Source organism: Plectropomus leopardus, chromosome 14 (assembly GCF_008729295.1).
Source record: "Plectropomus leopardus isolate mb chromosome 14, YSFRI_Pleo_2.0, whole genome shotgun sequence".
Lineage (NCBI taxonomy): Eukaryota > Metazoa > Chordata > Actinopteri > Perciformes > Serranidae > Plectropomus > Plectropomus leopardus.
The window spans coordinates 10,942,836-10,957,340 of NC_056476.1; the positions used below are offsets into that span (position 1 = coordinate 10,942,836).

Sequence of the window (14,505 nt, forward strand, 5' to 3'; positions counted from 1 at the left end):
TACATTTTTTATTGTTTGTACTCAGATGCTGTTATTTTATTGTAACTGTTAACAGGGTATTGTATAAAAAGCATGTATGCTCAGTCTATCCTGTATTAGGGTTAAATAAACAGCACAGGACAAACATATATTTTTTTTTTTCATTGTGCAAATGTGACAGAAATCTCAGGATGCACTTCGATTATGAGCTGCCATTAAATAAACTCAGTCTGTTTGCTTTGAAAACACACATTTAAAATATTTATCAACTTTATGGTAGAAACATAGATAGTACAAAAAACACATATGGTTCACCTTTATGCAATAATGTGCTCACTAGCTATGTTGATCATGGACTTCCAGTAAAAATCAGTGCAAATTTGGTGACATGTACAGTTATTATCAGCCTTATTTACATCGCACAAAAAGGTATAAAAACATTAGTAGAAAAATAACAAACAGCACTGTTTCAAATCATGAAAAACATTTGTACTCGCAACATCTCAAGTGTCCTTCAAAATACTATCATACAGAGAATAGAAAAATTACAATAGAAAATGTTGAAAAATAATTTATGCACTTATAAAATCACATGTCATCCAAAAAAAAATCAACATGTTTGATATTCCTTTCTAGATATTTCTACATGGATGTAAGGCATGGACAGTTTTGGATATGCAGATAGCAGACAATCATTCATTCAGTGGTCGGATAACTTCGGGTCGGGCTGGAAAACAGACGGACCTGATGGGAAACACACCAAAAAAAAAAAAGAAAAGTATCAGACAAGGTGATTCGCATCCAGAGTATAAATTCCACACATAAGCTATCGTAAAGGTTAAGATAAAACCACTGGTTACGGTCGGACTAGTATTTCTTTGAGTAAAAAACAACTATGCATTTGTTTAAATTATAATTTGCTAAAAGTGTCCTTACATATGTGAACTCAAACAACAGTGCTCTGTAATGACAGATTTTGACATAAATAGACAGCAATACAGCACTGATGAAAAACTGGAATATTTGAAGTTGCACATCTTTTTTGGGTGTTTTTCTGCATCTACTGCTCTGCTGCCAAAAGCCTGAACGTTCCTGATGCAGTTTACTACGAGTAAATAATGCAAAGGTGTGTTAGCAGAACCCTCTATAATCATCAAAGTATTCAGTTCTGTAAAACAATACATGAGAAAATGCTCCTGCAATGAAATAAAAATAAAATAAAAACCCCACATGACTAATGCTGCCTTCATGTGCTCCGCAGAAATATTGTATATACCTTTTTTTACGAGTTACGAGCACATGAATGGCCCTCCAAAGTCGAAATTACGAGTGGTGTATTGGGAAATTTTAAATGAAACCTGAGTGGCAGAGTTTGAGACGTTTCATGGCAGCAGAAATGGCAGAAAGCATGGAAACAGTGAGAAAATCTGTGCTACTTGCTTTTGGTAAAACATCAGCCATGAAAAAAAAACAACCTTTTTCACTTCTAGTGTCCATATTTTTTGCTTTTTTTAATTTATTTTTTGACCAGAGCACTGGAATGTCGTTAATTACGACTGCACAACTGGGAAGTACGATATTTCCTAAGAGAAGCACAAGAAGGCAGCATAACAGATTATTGTTATGGTCTCTTTGGGTAAATGTCTTGCAGGTTTTGCATCAACTTCTAATTCATCAACTGAATTCTATTTAACGTGTTTAAGTACGGCCAAACATTTCTCTCCCCAGAGGATGCCATTTTTTTCCTGAATGTCTTTTTTCTAACATGGAGACAACCACTGTGTCAGTTTATGTCTGCATGTATGAAACAAGCCTTATAGGTAATCCGTCACAGTGAATCAGCTGAGGTTGAGCTGTTACAGAGCTATACAGGGTGCACTGGTTTGTTAAGGCTCGGGCTGTGTCAGCTATCAGTTCCTCAGTGATACCCCTTTTCCACGAAATTAGCTCTTAGCCAGTTCTGTTAGGTTTCTTGGAATCTTAGTACGATAGTGAACCAGCCGCATTCCACCATTTTTGAGCGGAAACCTCTGTAATCAAGGATGCGTCTGTATTGTAGGGCCATAAATGATCAAATTGATTACCTACAAGCTGTTATTCTTTAGAGAAAAATCTATTTTTATGCGAAAAACAGGTACAAATCCACTATTAACGTTAACAGGATGCAGAGGACTATTATTTGAAAGATTTAATGCTTTCTTTCCAATATGACGAATATGACACGCCCACTTATGTCAACATGGCCTCAGGTCAATTAAAACCTGCTATTTTTTTTGGTTCCAGTCATAGCCTGTACATAAACATGGACAACATGACAGTTTACCAAAGTGTAACTTTTCAATCTCGTCGGCCCCTGGTGTCTGACTGCAGTACAGGTAGTAAAGTACACACCAAATACATTTTTCCAAAAGATGGTTTCTGTCACAGAAGGCAGTTCTCGTCATCCTGATATTTGTTTAAGTGTTTGTTTTTATGATAAGTTTGGTTTTAATGAGTTATTCAGTTCTACAAAAAGGGGGTTTTCCGCCATGATGGACAGCTGTGCGTGCCAACCCATGCACTCAAATTCAATGGCGCTGCTCGCGATTGGTGGCCAGTGTTTTGGCGTGAACTCCCCTCACTGTGGATATTATTACTGCACAGACTCTGGCTCCCAATAACCTCACCAGCGCAAGATGGTAGCGGCCATATCCAGGACATTTTAGCATCAGGGACCTGTTCCGTTTAGTAGAAAAGGGGTATCTCTCAGGGTTTCTGCAGGATTTAACAAGTTACATCAAAAACGTTTAAAATACTTTTTAAATACAACACAGAATGCAATTTAATACCTCATTTGACAGTAATGACGCCCAAAGTATAAAACTTTGATAAAAATCGTCAGACGATTTGGCCTGAAATTATTTATCATATCATGTCAACGTAATTTTCCAACCATCACATTAAAAGCACCACTCTGCAAGATGGTTTTCATGTTTTCTTTCAGTGATAACAAGCTTACTGTTCTCTGTGAAGGATTTTTTTAATATCACGCTTAATTTACATCCATGTTTCGTTGATGTTTACATCACTCCAACATACGCTGAAACAAATGGCTTGATAATCTTCAAATGCATTTAAAAAGTTTGAAGTTTTATGTGTACAATCTGCAGAAAATAGGCTTTATTGAATAACCATAAATATGGAAAACCTGCAGGGCATGTACACTCCAGACCAGAGTGTTATCACCTTCGATAGTGCCACCTCAGCGACTGGTGAAAAGTCAGCGACCGTCCTGAGAGGTGCACTGTGCTGCTTTGTTATTTGGTGGAGTGAGTATGTTACACTCACACTCACCTGGACCGTTCAGGTAAAGGGGCGACAAGCAGCTCAGGTACAGCCACGTCCTGTTCTCCTGCAGCCAGCGCTGCCGATAACCAATCATATCAGGGGAACAGGCGGACTGTATCCTCCTTTCCACTTTAGGGGGCGGGGCTAAATGAGTCTTGTTTACTATGTTGGGAGATGACAGAGCACAAAGGTTTGGTGGGATTTAATCACATGCTGTTTGGCAGGAAGTGTTTGGCTGCCCATCACAGAATCTTAATTTTACCCAGAGTTACTTGTCTTGTTAAAAAAACTCTGTAACATGTTTTCTGACTATATTTCTCTCATATATGGGATAAACACTTCCTGGAAAACAAATGACCTAATTAGAAGACATGAATCTAATGCTGGGATCAGACGACACAATGTTTTGGTCAAATAAGTCAATCAGAGTCATGCAGAAATTGCCTCAGTATCATGGCAGACAGCAGCTGGAACTCAGCCTATCATAGCTTAAAGTCTTTCTCACTTGACTGACATGTAGAGGTGATGGGTAAGGTGCCAGAAAACAGCATAACTGTTCCATCTGACAGCACCTACATGAATGATGTAAACCTGAGAATATTAACAACTGCTTGACAGTAAAGGTGTCTCCGTCTTTTTCCTTCCAGGGAATAGAAGGTAGAGAGTGAAGTGTTTCCCACAGAATTTGAAACTATGTGGTTGTATTGGTTGGTCAGATGGCCAAACTTTACTTTTTAAAAAAAAAAAAAATTTGTGTGTGTCATGTCAAGTCAGTTCAAAATTTATACGTTTTTGCAAGTCAGTGAATATACTGCAGGTGGAATTCCTAAGATCGTCAATAGCAATTTGCAGACTTTGAGTCACAGCGTGGATAATTGATCAGTCGATCTGATCGCAGCTCATCAGATCAGATTGATGGATGAGAGGAGCAGCTGCTGCAGAGGCGAGTGATAGCAAACTTTAGGACCCGGAGCAATGAACAGGTTAAGTTTGACTTTCACTGCACCTGTCGCTCTGCTGCTCCGTCTGTGTTTAGAGTTGTTGACAGAAAGTGGTCTGTGCTCCTAGTGGCTGTGTTATCTCTTTTTTTTGTTTGGACTATCACCAGGCTGATATTGTGTGGTCTGATCTCAGCATTAGTGCTATAAAACACAAACCCAGTGCCTTGTAACATCTCCCAGTGTGATATCACTCGCTACTTTTCCAATTAGCCGCTCAGAACCCGAGAGGTGTGCTTAATAATTTGGCTGGTTTCGAGTGGGATGCCAAGAAATTTGCAAGTACCATCACCAGTGTAATTCATATTTTAACTGCATTCTGCCCCAAAGCATTGTGCAAGTAATCACGGATCAAATATTACAAACATAGACATAGAGAAGAGTGCAATGCATGAAAGCCAGAAAGTGGCAGTGCCCCAATCCTTTGACCAATGAATGGACCCAGTGTTCAAGACAGCTTTTTAAGATTTCATCCAGCTTTGTGTATTCAACTCCATCTACTGTGCTGAAAATAACCCGTTTCACGATGCTGCTCACCTTGTCTTGCTCCCACCAATCGTTGCTGGACTTTCTCTAGATGGTGGATATATTCAGTCAGCGATCGCTCTGGATCCTGAGACGTTCCTCCTGAATGCCCAGAGGCCAGCGTGGAGTTGGAGTACGTCCTGAGGAGTGAAAAACACTCACTGAGGAAAAAATAACTTAATTCAACTAATAAAACTGTTGTGAAGGCTGCCACTTCACAATCTAAAAGTTAAAGAAGAGCTCAAACCTGTTGTGCAACCTGAAGGGTGATTTTGTGGGTGGAACAAGAGCGGACACTGTGTCTCTGTGGACGGCACCACTGTCTCTGTTTGGTGGCGAGTCGAACTTTAATCTTGGCTGTTGTTGTTGCTGCTTTAAAACTTCAGCTTTAGGTCCTGTAAGAGACATTAGGATTAAAAATTCACCCACTCATACACACACAGTCAAGTGATTCATGTTATCATTTAATGTGTTCCCTAAGCTGACCTGCAGCGTGCCCGTTTACAGTCCCAGAGACAGACAATCTTCTGATGGCTCTCTGCCATTTCCTGGTGAGGAACCTCATTCTGAAGAAAAAAAAACAAAACAACGTGATTGTGTGATCATTTTTATCCACACACAAAGCTGCGGTAACTCTTCACATCCTGGAACGCTCCCTACCTCGACACAGCGATGACAACTCGTACAGCAGCCCTAAATCGTCCGAGTGGTCTGTTCTGGGAGGAGAGAGGGGGTGACGGCCGAGCCCCCATGTGGGCGATAAGACACAGCGTGGCCTGCTCACACTCCTGGAAACCTCCCAGCAGCAGCAGCAGGTAACGTTTCTGGTACACCAGAGCTTTCCTGAAGCTCTCAGCACGCAGGTAACGCTCATACAACCGCTGCACCTGCAAAGCAACAAACACAGGTTGTAAATGTTCCATCGCCGTGTTGCATCAGCAGAACAGTGAATAGTTCAGGCTCGCTGGGTGACATTAGGCAATATTATATTTCAATGATATTTTTAAAGTTAAGCCAACATAAAGTCATTTGGGTTTGGATAGGCTTTTCAAGTAATTTCCATATTTGAATACACACATTAAAATATTAAAGAGCACTTGCCAAAAAAAAAAAAAAAAAAATCTAATGTAAGGACAGGGTCCGAAATGGACAGTCAAGCGGAAATGCAGATAAGGTTAGCCTTCCTTTCTGTGCTGCACAGACTTTAGAGATTAGCCCACATAAACAAAAACCATATCCACAAAACATTTACCTCGCACTGCACATCAGTTTTGTTTATTTTGTCGAAATACTTCCAAACATTATTTTTGCACCTGGTCCCTATTCTGTCTGTAACGTTAGATCGAGCAATGCCTGACTGAAAACGCCAACTGCGGCTGCACAGATCATTTTCGCTTTGTGGATCTGTGCAGATACCCACAGATAGTGAAATCATTGCATCTTGTTAAAAAAATGTAAACTCTTAATACAGTACAGGATCAATTCATGTTTGTTTGTTTTTTTTATTTTTTCAAAGCACAGAAAAAAAAGTGATTCACTTGAACAAATACTGACTTCCAAACTGAGTACTCCTTTACTCATGCCAATCCGTAGTAGTGCCCCTCCCCTTAACATTATTCCTAAAAGCCAAATAACACCAACTACTCAAAACAAGAAAGTTAATGCCAGGGTTTTATCAACTTAAATTCCAGGTTGTCTGACTGCAATCATCAAAGTATATCAACAACTTTAAAATATATTGGGACTTGGTGCAGTTAATGTGTTAAGTAACAAGAGACAAAAGTTAAATAATATAGCCACTTTACAAACAACAAGTATTTACAACCACAGTTGGGGAAAGTTTCAACATGTGGCACCATGTTTTCCCCAGGATGATCATTTCTTTGAGGTGGCCTAAACTCAGAAGTTCAACACTTGTTAATGCAACACTTTTGCAGTTGAAAAAATAAAAGGAAAGAATAGCAACAGTGTAATAATTAATCTTATAAAAATATGTTCTTGGACCCCTGATACAGAATTATCTTCATTATGCCATTTTTAAAATCATAACGAATGTGTGTATGTGCATGTGTTTCCCACTGACCTTGCTGTTGCTGGTGACGTCATTGATGGGCCTGTTTTCAGTTTCTGCGGTGACCTTGGCGAGCTCGTTCTCTGTTCGCTGCAGCTGTCGCTCAAGGCAGGTGAGTCTGTGTTTGAGGGTGGCTCTCTCCTGACTCAGTGATGTCACACGCTCCATCAGCTCCGAGTTCTCCTTCAACAACCTTTCCAGCAGACCGGGCGATGGTGGCGTCTACAGTGGGAAAAGTACATTTTCAGTCTAGTAAATTTACATTCCTATAATACCAGCCAAGTACAGGGGTGTGCGGCAGTGTGCCAAGTTCTGGTTCAACTCAAGTGTTTGTGTACCTGCTGGTTTTGTTGTGCGCTTCCTGTCTGGAAGTCACTTTGGAGCTGCTGTGAAGACGAAGCCGCGTGTTGCTTCCCTGAGGTTCGTCCTGACAGCCTCTGAGCGGCCATCTCTCTCTCCTCTTTCTGCAGCTCTGCCAGAGTGTGCTGCAGCTCCTGCATGCGCTGCTGGTCCTGTTGCCTCAACAACTCCAACTCACACTAAAAATGAACAAACACAAAGTTTGTGTTTATGAAAATGATCTTAAATATGTCTAAATTAAGAGAATATTTGTGAACTTTGTGAGAATAGTTTAAGAATGATAATTTACCAGTTTGCTGTTGGTCCTCTCCTGCCGTCTCTCCCTCTCCATCTGCTCTTGCCTCCCTCTTCTCCTCTCTCTCTCCCACTGCTCCTCCCTCTCCCTCTCTTTGTCCTTCAGCAGTCGCAGTCTCTCCTTCAGCTCGACCAGTTCTCCCCTTTGGTGTCTGAACCGCTCTCGCTCCACCTCTACAGCACAGCAGGCCTCCTGTTTCTGCTCCTTCAGTGTCTCCATCGCTACACGATGCCGGGTGGCGGCTTCCTGCTCCCTCTGAAGCTCCTCCCTCCTCGCTTTGTCCTCCTCTTCCCACTTTCTCCTGCTCTGCAGTAGCTCCGCCCTGAGTTTGTCCATCACACCTGCCAGCTCCTCCCCCTGCCGACGCTCCTGCTCTAGCTGGGCGCGCATGTCCGAGATGAACTTCCTATCTCGGGCTGTGTCCCCCTCGTATCTGCGGCTGAGTTCGTCCACCTGTCTGGAGCAACGGTCTCGCTCCTCATCCAGCTTCCTGTGAGCATCTGCGAGCTTGGAGTGAATTTCTGCAAGGCGGGACTCTGCTTCAGTCAGGAGGCGTTCAAGACGAGTCTTGTCCTGTAAGTTGAGCTCTTGCTGGCGAGCTGAAAGTTGGCGTTCATCCTCTAGCTCCTTCTGGGTGTCGCTGAGGCATTTCTCCAGCAGCACGCTGCGGGATTGTTCAATCTGAAGCTCCTGTCTGAGGTTGCTGCAGGCCACCCTCTCCTGCTCCACCTGACCCTTCAGAGTCATGACCTCTGACCTCTGCTGCTCAGAGGATACCTGCACAGCCTGGAGAGGACAGATGGAGAGGGAGAGACAGAGTTTAAAAAGGGAAAGCTAAAGCACACTCTGATTACACATTCTTCACATTGCTCACGGCTGTCATTTCATCATTTTTGTGTGAGTGCATGTTTTTAGACCTCGTCTTACCTCTCTCTTCTCCTCCTCCTCTCTGTCCTTACGGAGACTCAGAGCTCTCTCCTGCTCCAGTTGTTGTTGGAGCTCCTGGACTTTGTTCTGCTCTCTTTTCAAAGCCTCTTCACTCTCTTCTATAGCCAGTCTGAAGGGTAAAAAGTAAAATTAAAACTTTTCTCTGCTTTTATGAGCATTAAATGAAGTTTGTGTGTGTGACAGAAATTCATATTAGCACCACCCATACATTAAACCAAAACAAGACCTGAGGAACCAAGAACCCCTAAACTGTTATAACAATACAAAATACAAGATTATTTTTAAATAAGGGAGGTGAGCAGTTTTGTCAGCCACTGAGTATCATTTTTGTGGATTTAATTAATTTACCTGCATCCAAAGTCATTTAATCTCAATTTCGAAAATACAATTTGCCACTTCAATATACAGAATGCACAATTTTAACATACAAAACACTAGTAAATTGCATCCCACTATTGAAAAAATGCTGATTTTACCCAATGTGATTGACAATATAGAGTTTTCTGTTTTTGTATGATATGTTACCTGCATGACTGTATTTTGTTCTTCTGCTCTTGCTGAGTGTCGCGAGCACACTTCAGTTGTTTCTGGCTCTCCTCCAGCTCGGCCCTCAGCTGAAATTCAACTTGTCTGTCAGTCTGGAGTTGATCTCTGTGCCAGTCACTTTCATCTCTGCAGTCAGTCTGAGGAAGAAAGAAGAATGTGATCAGCGCACATTCAGATATCAAGTTGAATCTCTCTCATTTCTCTTACTTATATAAAAAATGTCTTCAGGCAACTAAGTTAAAATTTAAAACAAAATGTACTTTCAAACAATGACTGTGAAGTCTCTTTAATACTCACTTGTGTGGTTCTCTGGGCCATTCGACAGAGCAGCTCGCGGAGAGCGATCACAGTCTCCTGCAGTGCCCTCTTCTCCTGCTGCCAGCTCATGGGGGGGTTGGAGGACGAATTGTCCAGGCGGTCCCGTATGACAAAGCTATCTTTAGAATGATGCTCTGTTTGGTTTAATGAGAAGGCTCTTACGTCCGAGACATGAGGTTGTGTTGAGGAAGCGGTGCGACGCTGGGACAGAGTGAGAATTCTGCAGCTTTCCTGGTACACTTTTTTAAGCAGACCCTGAAGAAAGAGCAAGAAAGAAACTGGGTAAAATTTTGGCTTCCTGTCACATGAACAGAATTATTTCACCGCATAAATAAAGCCTACCTGAAGCTCAGGTGACAACAGGTCATCACTGTAGCTCATACTGCCTGCAGCACTGTCTGTGTTAACTGTGGGGTTCATTCCTCGGCAGCGGAGATACTCAAGAAACTGAGCGTCCAGCCTTTCAGTCTGTTCCAGCTCCACTCTCAGCCTCGCACCCAGTTCTGAGCTCACGTCTGAAAAACGAGGAGGGAAGAAGATTTAACGAGATACTTCAGGTGATATTTTAAATACAGGGTTTCCACACTTTTCCCAAAGTCAAACTCAAGCACTTTTAAGCATTTTTTAAGTTGCATTTTCAAGCTTTTGCGGCACCTTACAGCTGTAGTAAATTACATATTTATACTCAACACACATACTCAGTGGCCACAAATATGCAATAAATAAAATAAAATAATATTGCAATTATTTTGACAGATATTGAAATTGCCATTTGAGTCCTGATTTTTCTGGTAACGGTAATTTTTGCACAACAAAGCTTCATTTACAATGTTATGTTGTGCCACATATTTAAAAAAAAATAAATAAATTTGCTTCTTTCATTAAGATATTGCACTTGGCCATATTGCGATTTCAATAATATTTCAATTACCTGTGTAGCCACTTTACAAGGTACACCTGTACAATTCGATACAATCTGACTTATCTTAAGCTCTTTATCTAAAAGCAAACTATTCAGTCAGATTGGTATTTATTATGGAAATAAAGCAATTCAAATTTCAAGCACTTTATTCAAAATCAAAGCATTTTTTTAAACCTTGAAAATAAACCACATTAAAATCCAAGTGTTTTCAAGGATTCCCAGCACCTACAGGAACACTATATATATTTTCTTTATTGTCAAAGAAAATCATTTAACAGGTCAAAACCAACAGTTAACTGATGCTACTAAAAAGTGTCGTCTATGTAGCCAAAGCCTGATGCAACTTATTCACCTGTGCCATATCGCTCCATTTTGTCCAAAAACTATGTTAAAAAAAGTGGCGATACTCACTACTGCCATATCCATCACTGGCCCATTCTGGTGCAGACAAGGAGGAGGTGGAGCCAAGAGGAGATGGAGGCGTTGTCAGGTCAAGATCTTCCAGTTCACGCGCCTAACAAAAATAAAAAAATATATATATAAACAAATATTAAACTGTATCTGAACAAAAGACAATCCCAAAAGGTAGCATGCATGAAAATGTTAGACCACTTACTTTATCAGTGTCCAGTGAGTCGAGCATGGAGAAGTTATCAGACACCGACACGGAGCCTGGTGAGTGGGTAGTCTGTGTGGCTGGATCTGGAGTGATGGTCCTGGAGTGTGGCGGAGGTTCCATCACAACCCTGGGAGACGTTTTCACCTGGTGGAGCTCCAGGCCCGAGCTGTTCAGAGCACTGAGCTCAGACAGACGAGAGCCGAGAATGGAGGCGTGGAACCGCTCAGGGATTCTGTCTTCGGAGCATTCGAGTCTCCTTAAAACCTCCGGAGAGCTCAGAGAGACTTCATCTCGAGAGACGCTGACGACGTCCTCAAAAGCTCTGTGAGAAATATCTGCCAGATGGAGAAAATAAAAATTGTCATGATGAGAGCACATTTCTGTTGTAACTTCATCATGTTTAAAGGTTCCCCTGTGGAGTTTTACAGCTCTTATAGCGTGATCATTCTATGGAGTTGGTATATTTATAAATACTAAAAAAAGACTCATTACATGGTCCAAGAGGCCAATATAACATCTGCAAGCTGCTGGTATTCAGATGTAGCAGGATCAAGGAAACATATCATTTTGTTTTTTAAACTTTGTTTAAAAAATGACTAATAAATCTACCTTCTACCTTCATTGGCAAGTAGACTTTTTCCAAAAACTTAGTTTAAGCTCGAGTAACATTCACCGTTGATTTCAATCCAGACCAACATCACTGCACTCCTAGTACCATTACATTATAGACGGATAGCTCAAACTCAAATAAACATAAATTCTATGTAATTGGTATGAATGTGTCACAGGAGTGCACTGTTTTTAGAATATTTTCAAAGTTTTACCTTTCCATCAGAAAGCCCTTTTAGACGAAGAACTGAAGCTGCTATCTGTGCTCTCTTCATAACCACCAGACTCCATTAACAAAAACAGTAATTTTACCCTGCAGAACACAGGAGTTGCTGGTCTACTGAGGCTTCAATCAATTAGTTGTTTGTGCTATTGTGCGACTTTGGTGAGTCCAAACCAAATATGTTTCGCTGCCGCATCTGTCCACAGTAGTACATTGCTTAGCTTCTTCTTTTTTTTTTTTTAAAAGATGATTTTTTTTTGGCTTTTGCCTTTATTAGACAGGACAGCTTAAGGGTGAAAGGGAGAGAGAGAGGGGATGACATGCAACAAAGGGCCGCTGTGGCAGGGATGTAGCCTCTATACATGGGGCGCCCGCTTTACTGAGCTACTGGGCGCCCCTCTGTGTCGCTACTTCTGTCTGCTTCTCCAAACTGGGGGTGTGCAGGGCGCCATCTACTGCATGTAATACACTGATTAGAAAGAATTACCCTTATATAATCCCACTTGAAAAAAATCATAATATTCCCTTCAGCACTCACCCTTCTGTGGGTATCCTTGCTGGTGAGGAAGTGTGTCCTGCTGGGGACAGTGCTGTCTGAGTTGCTGTAGTTCTCTTTTCTGATAGGCCAGTTCCTCTTCCTGTACAGCCAGGTCCTCTTGTAGACCTCGGAGCTCCTCCTTCAGCCGCTGGTTGTCAGTCTCCAGGTCCACCAGGGCACGGTCTTTGGACTAACCAACAGAAATAAGTGACATTAGAACACATTATCTCACAACAATCAGTGAATCTGTAAAGAGAGACAGACAGATTAAATATTGGCGCATTACAACTTATACCTGATATTGTGAACTAAGTGATATATTCATTCCCACCTGTCCTTCCTCATGTAGCTTCTCAGCCCTCTCTGTACTGGTACTAAGACCCTGTTTCACTGCAGCCAGCTCCGCCCTCAGAGCCTGATGCTCTGCCCTCAGTCTGCAGAGCTCAGCTTCGCTCTGTCTCAAGGCAGCGTCGGCTTTGGCCAGGGTCACCTCAGCATGGGTCTGAGACAAAGAGAGACAGTGTCGTTAGCAGCAACATAGTGCCTTTCTTAAATTCATATTCATTAAAATTCTGCATCAAAATGCAATATTTTTTCTTGTAAAAAAAGTACTGTTTATACAAAAGACACGCTGATGATTTGCCTTGCAATGTAAACAGCAGCTTAACAAGTACCAGATGTCATTATGTCTCATTCATTCTTTCAAATCTCATGCTAGATACTTCCTTACACTACAACAACAGCTACATTTGCTTCAAACAACTATGAACTCCCCAAAAAACAGATCAGACTGCAAAGACATGCAGCAGCCCAACAAATGCATTACAGCCTTCATGCATTCTCTCTGACGACCACAACTTCTCCTTACCACATCCTGCCAGCTTAGAACGAAAAGAAATGAAAGACACAATTCCTCAGAGGTTTTAAAAACTGCAGCTAACAAAGATTGTGCTCCTTCTTCCTCATTTTAATGTCACTTCCTCTGTGTTAGTAAGATCTGCTGCCTCAGGAGCGACGCTGTGATGTGACGTGTTACGACAGTTAACTGTAACCAGATGTGCCCTCAGCTGCAGCTGCTAGCACAGCTGTATGCTAGCAAAAAAAAAGTTAAGTGGCAGAAAGATATTTCCTGTTTAGACACGGGGCCTGTTGAAGCAGGTTTTCTAAGTTGTCTGAAGGCCTTTGTTGAATAAAAAAATCCATCCCATCAAACCTACAGCACAGGCTGAAGAGAAAGTTTTTTGTTCTGGTTCTTATGACCAAGGACTTGTCGGTACCTCATAAATCTTCAGTAATTCACATTTAAAGACATGATTATCTGGAAAAAATGGCCTCTCCAACTGCTGTTTATTAACTAATAGCCTTTTATACCATCAAAATCTTAGGTAATTAATTCCTTAAGGCCTATTTGGATGGGATAAGTGTTACCAGGGGACCTCATTTAATTTAGAAATTACACCCACACGTCTGTGTTTTGTGCAGCACATTCGCACTGCATCAGCAAAGTATTCAAATTTACTGACATTATTACCAGGGATATAATGTGCAGTCATTTGTAACTCCACTCTGCACAACACAGACATACGACACAGCAATACTAGAGGACATGTACAGAGTTAACCTCCTTCGGTGGGTTCAGCAAACAGACGTGATTCTGCTACACAATGTCAAATGTTTTTCCTCTCATCATCTTTTAAGATTTCACTCCTCTGATGGATTCAAGAATGCATTTTCTGCATACGGGTCTCTTTGCTGTGCAGCGAGATGAGGCTCCTGCACTGAAAATGCTGTCAAAACTTTTTATGATAATCACAGACACAGCCTCTATAATTCTTAACACTGGCAAAGAAGCAGACGCTCGGTGATATGAAAATAAAAAAACCTAAATACGACCCCAAATCACACAGATGCTGATTCCCAACACAAGACAAACATTATATACATGACCTCTGGGTTAAAGCAAGATACGGCAGGTAAGTTGTGGTGGAATTTTCACCTGACAAACGGACTTGACTGATATGCATAAGATTTAAATCACCAATGATCACCACAATTATTATAAATAATCAAAGATCTTCAGATGATTCTAGTTTTGTGTGAATAGAGCTTTAGCTCTGGTTATTTTCTGATTGTTTATTTACTTAAGTTTGAAAAGTAAGGAGTTTGCAGTTCTGAGTTTGAACTCTTGGTTTACATTTATGCAGGGTTTCCACATATTTTACAGACA

At 41.3% G+C, this 14,505-nt stretch overlaps 1 protein-coding gene across 4 annotated transcripts in view; it reads right to left on the reverse strand.

The window, feature by feature from the left end:
• Positions 1-231: 231 nt before the first annotated feature.
• The window catches only part of pcnt (pericentrin), a 48,711-nt gene continuing 34,437 nt past the window's right edge, over positions 232-14,505 (reverse strand). For all 4 annotated transcript variants that reach the window (XM_042500153.1, XM_042500152.1, XM_042500151.1 and 1 more), the window contains 16 exons: positions 12,610-12,780; positions 12,279-12,468; positions 10,906-11,243; positions 10,701-10,803; positions 9,710-9,882; positions 9,347-9,622; positions 9,029-9,186; positions 8,483-8,612; positions 7,550-8,341; positions 7,239-7,439; positions 6,913-7,122; positions 5,490-5,716; positions 5,316-5,395; positions 5,077-5,224; positions 4,842-4,969; positions 232-723 (listed from right to left, as the gene is read on the reverse strand). In XM_042500153.1, the coding sequence (XP_042356087.1) occupies positions 680-723; positions 4,842-4,969; positions 5,077-5,224; positions 5,316-5,395; positions 5,490-5,716; positions 6,913-7,122; positions 7,239-7,439; positions 7,550-8,341; positions 8,483-8,612; positions 9,029-9,186; positions 9,347-9,622; positions 9,710-9,882; positions 10,701-10,803; positions 10,906-11,243; positions 12,279-12,468; positions 12,610-12,780 (3,369 nt within the window). In that variant the 3' untranslated portion in view covers positions 232-679. The remainder of the gene's footprint in view (positions 724-4,841; positions 4,970-5,076; positions 5,225-5,315; positions 5,396-5,489; positions 5,717-6,912; positions 7,123-7,238; positions 7,440-7,549; positions 8,342-8,482; positions 8,613-9,028; positions 9,187-9,346; positions 9,623-9,709; positions 9,883-10,700; positions 10,804-10,905; positions 11,244-12,278; positions 12,469-12,609; positions 12,781-14,505) is intronic.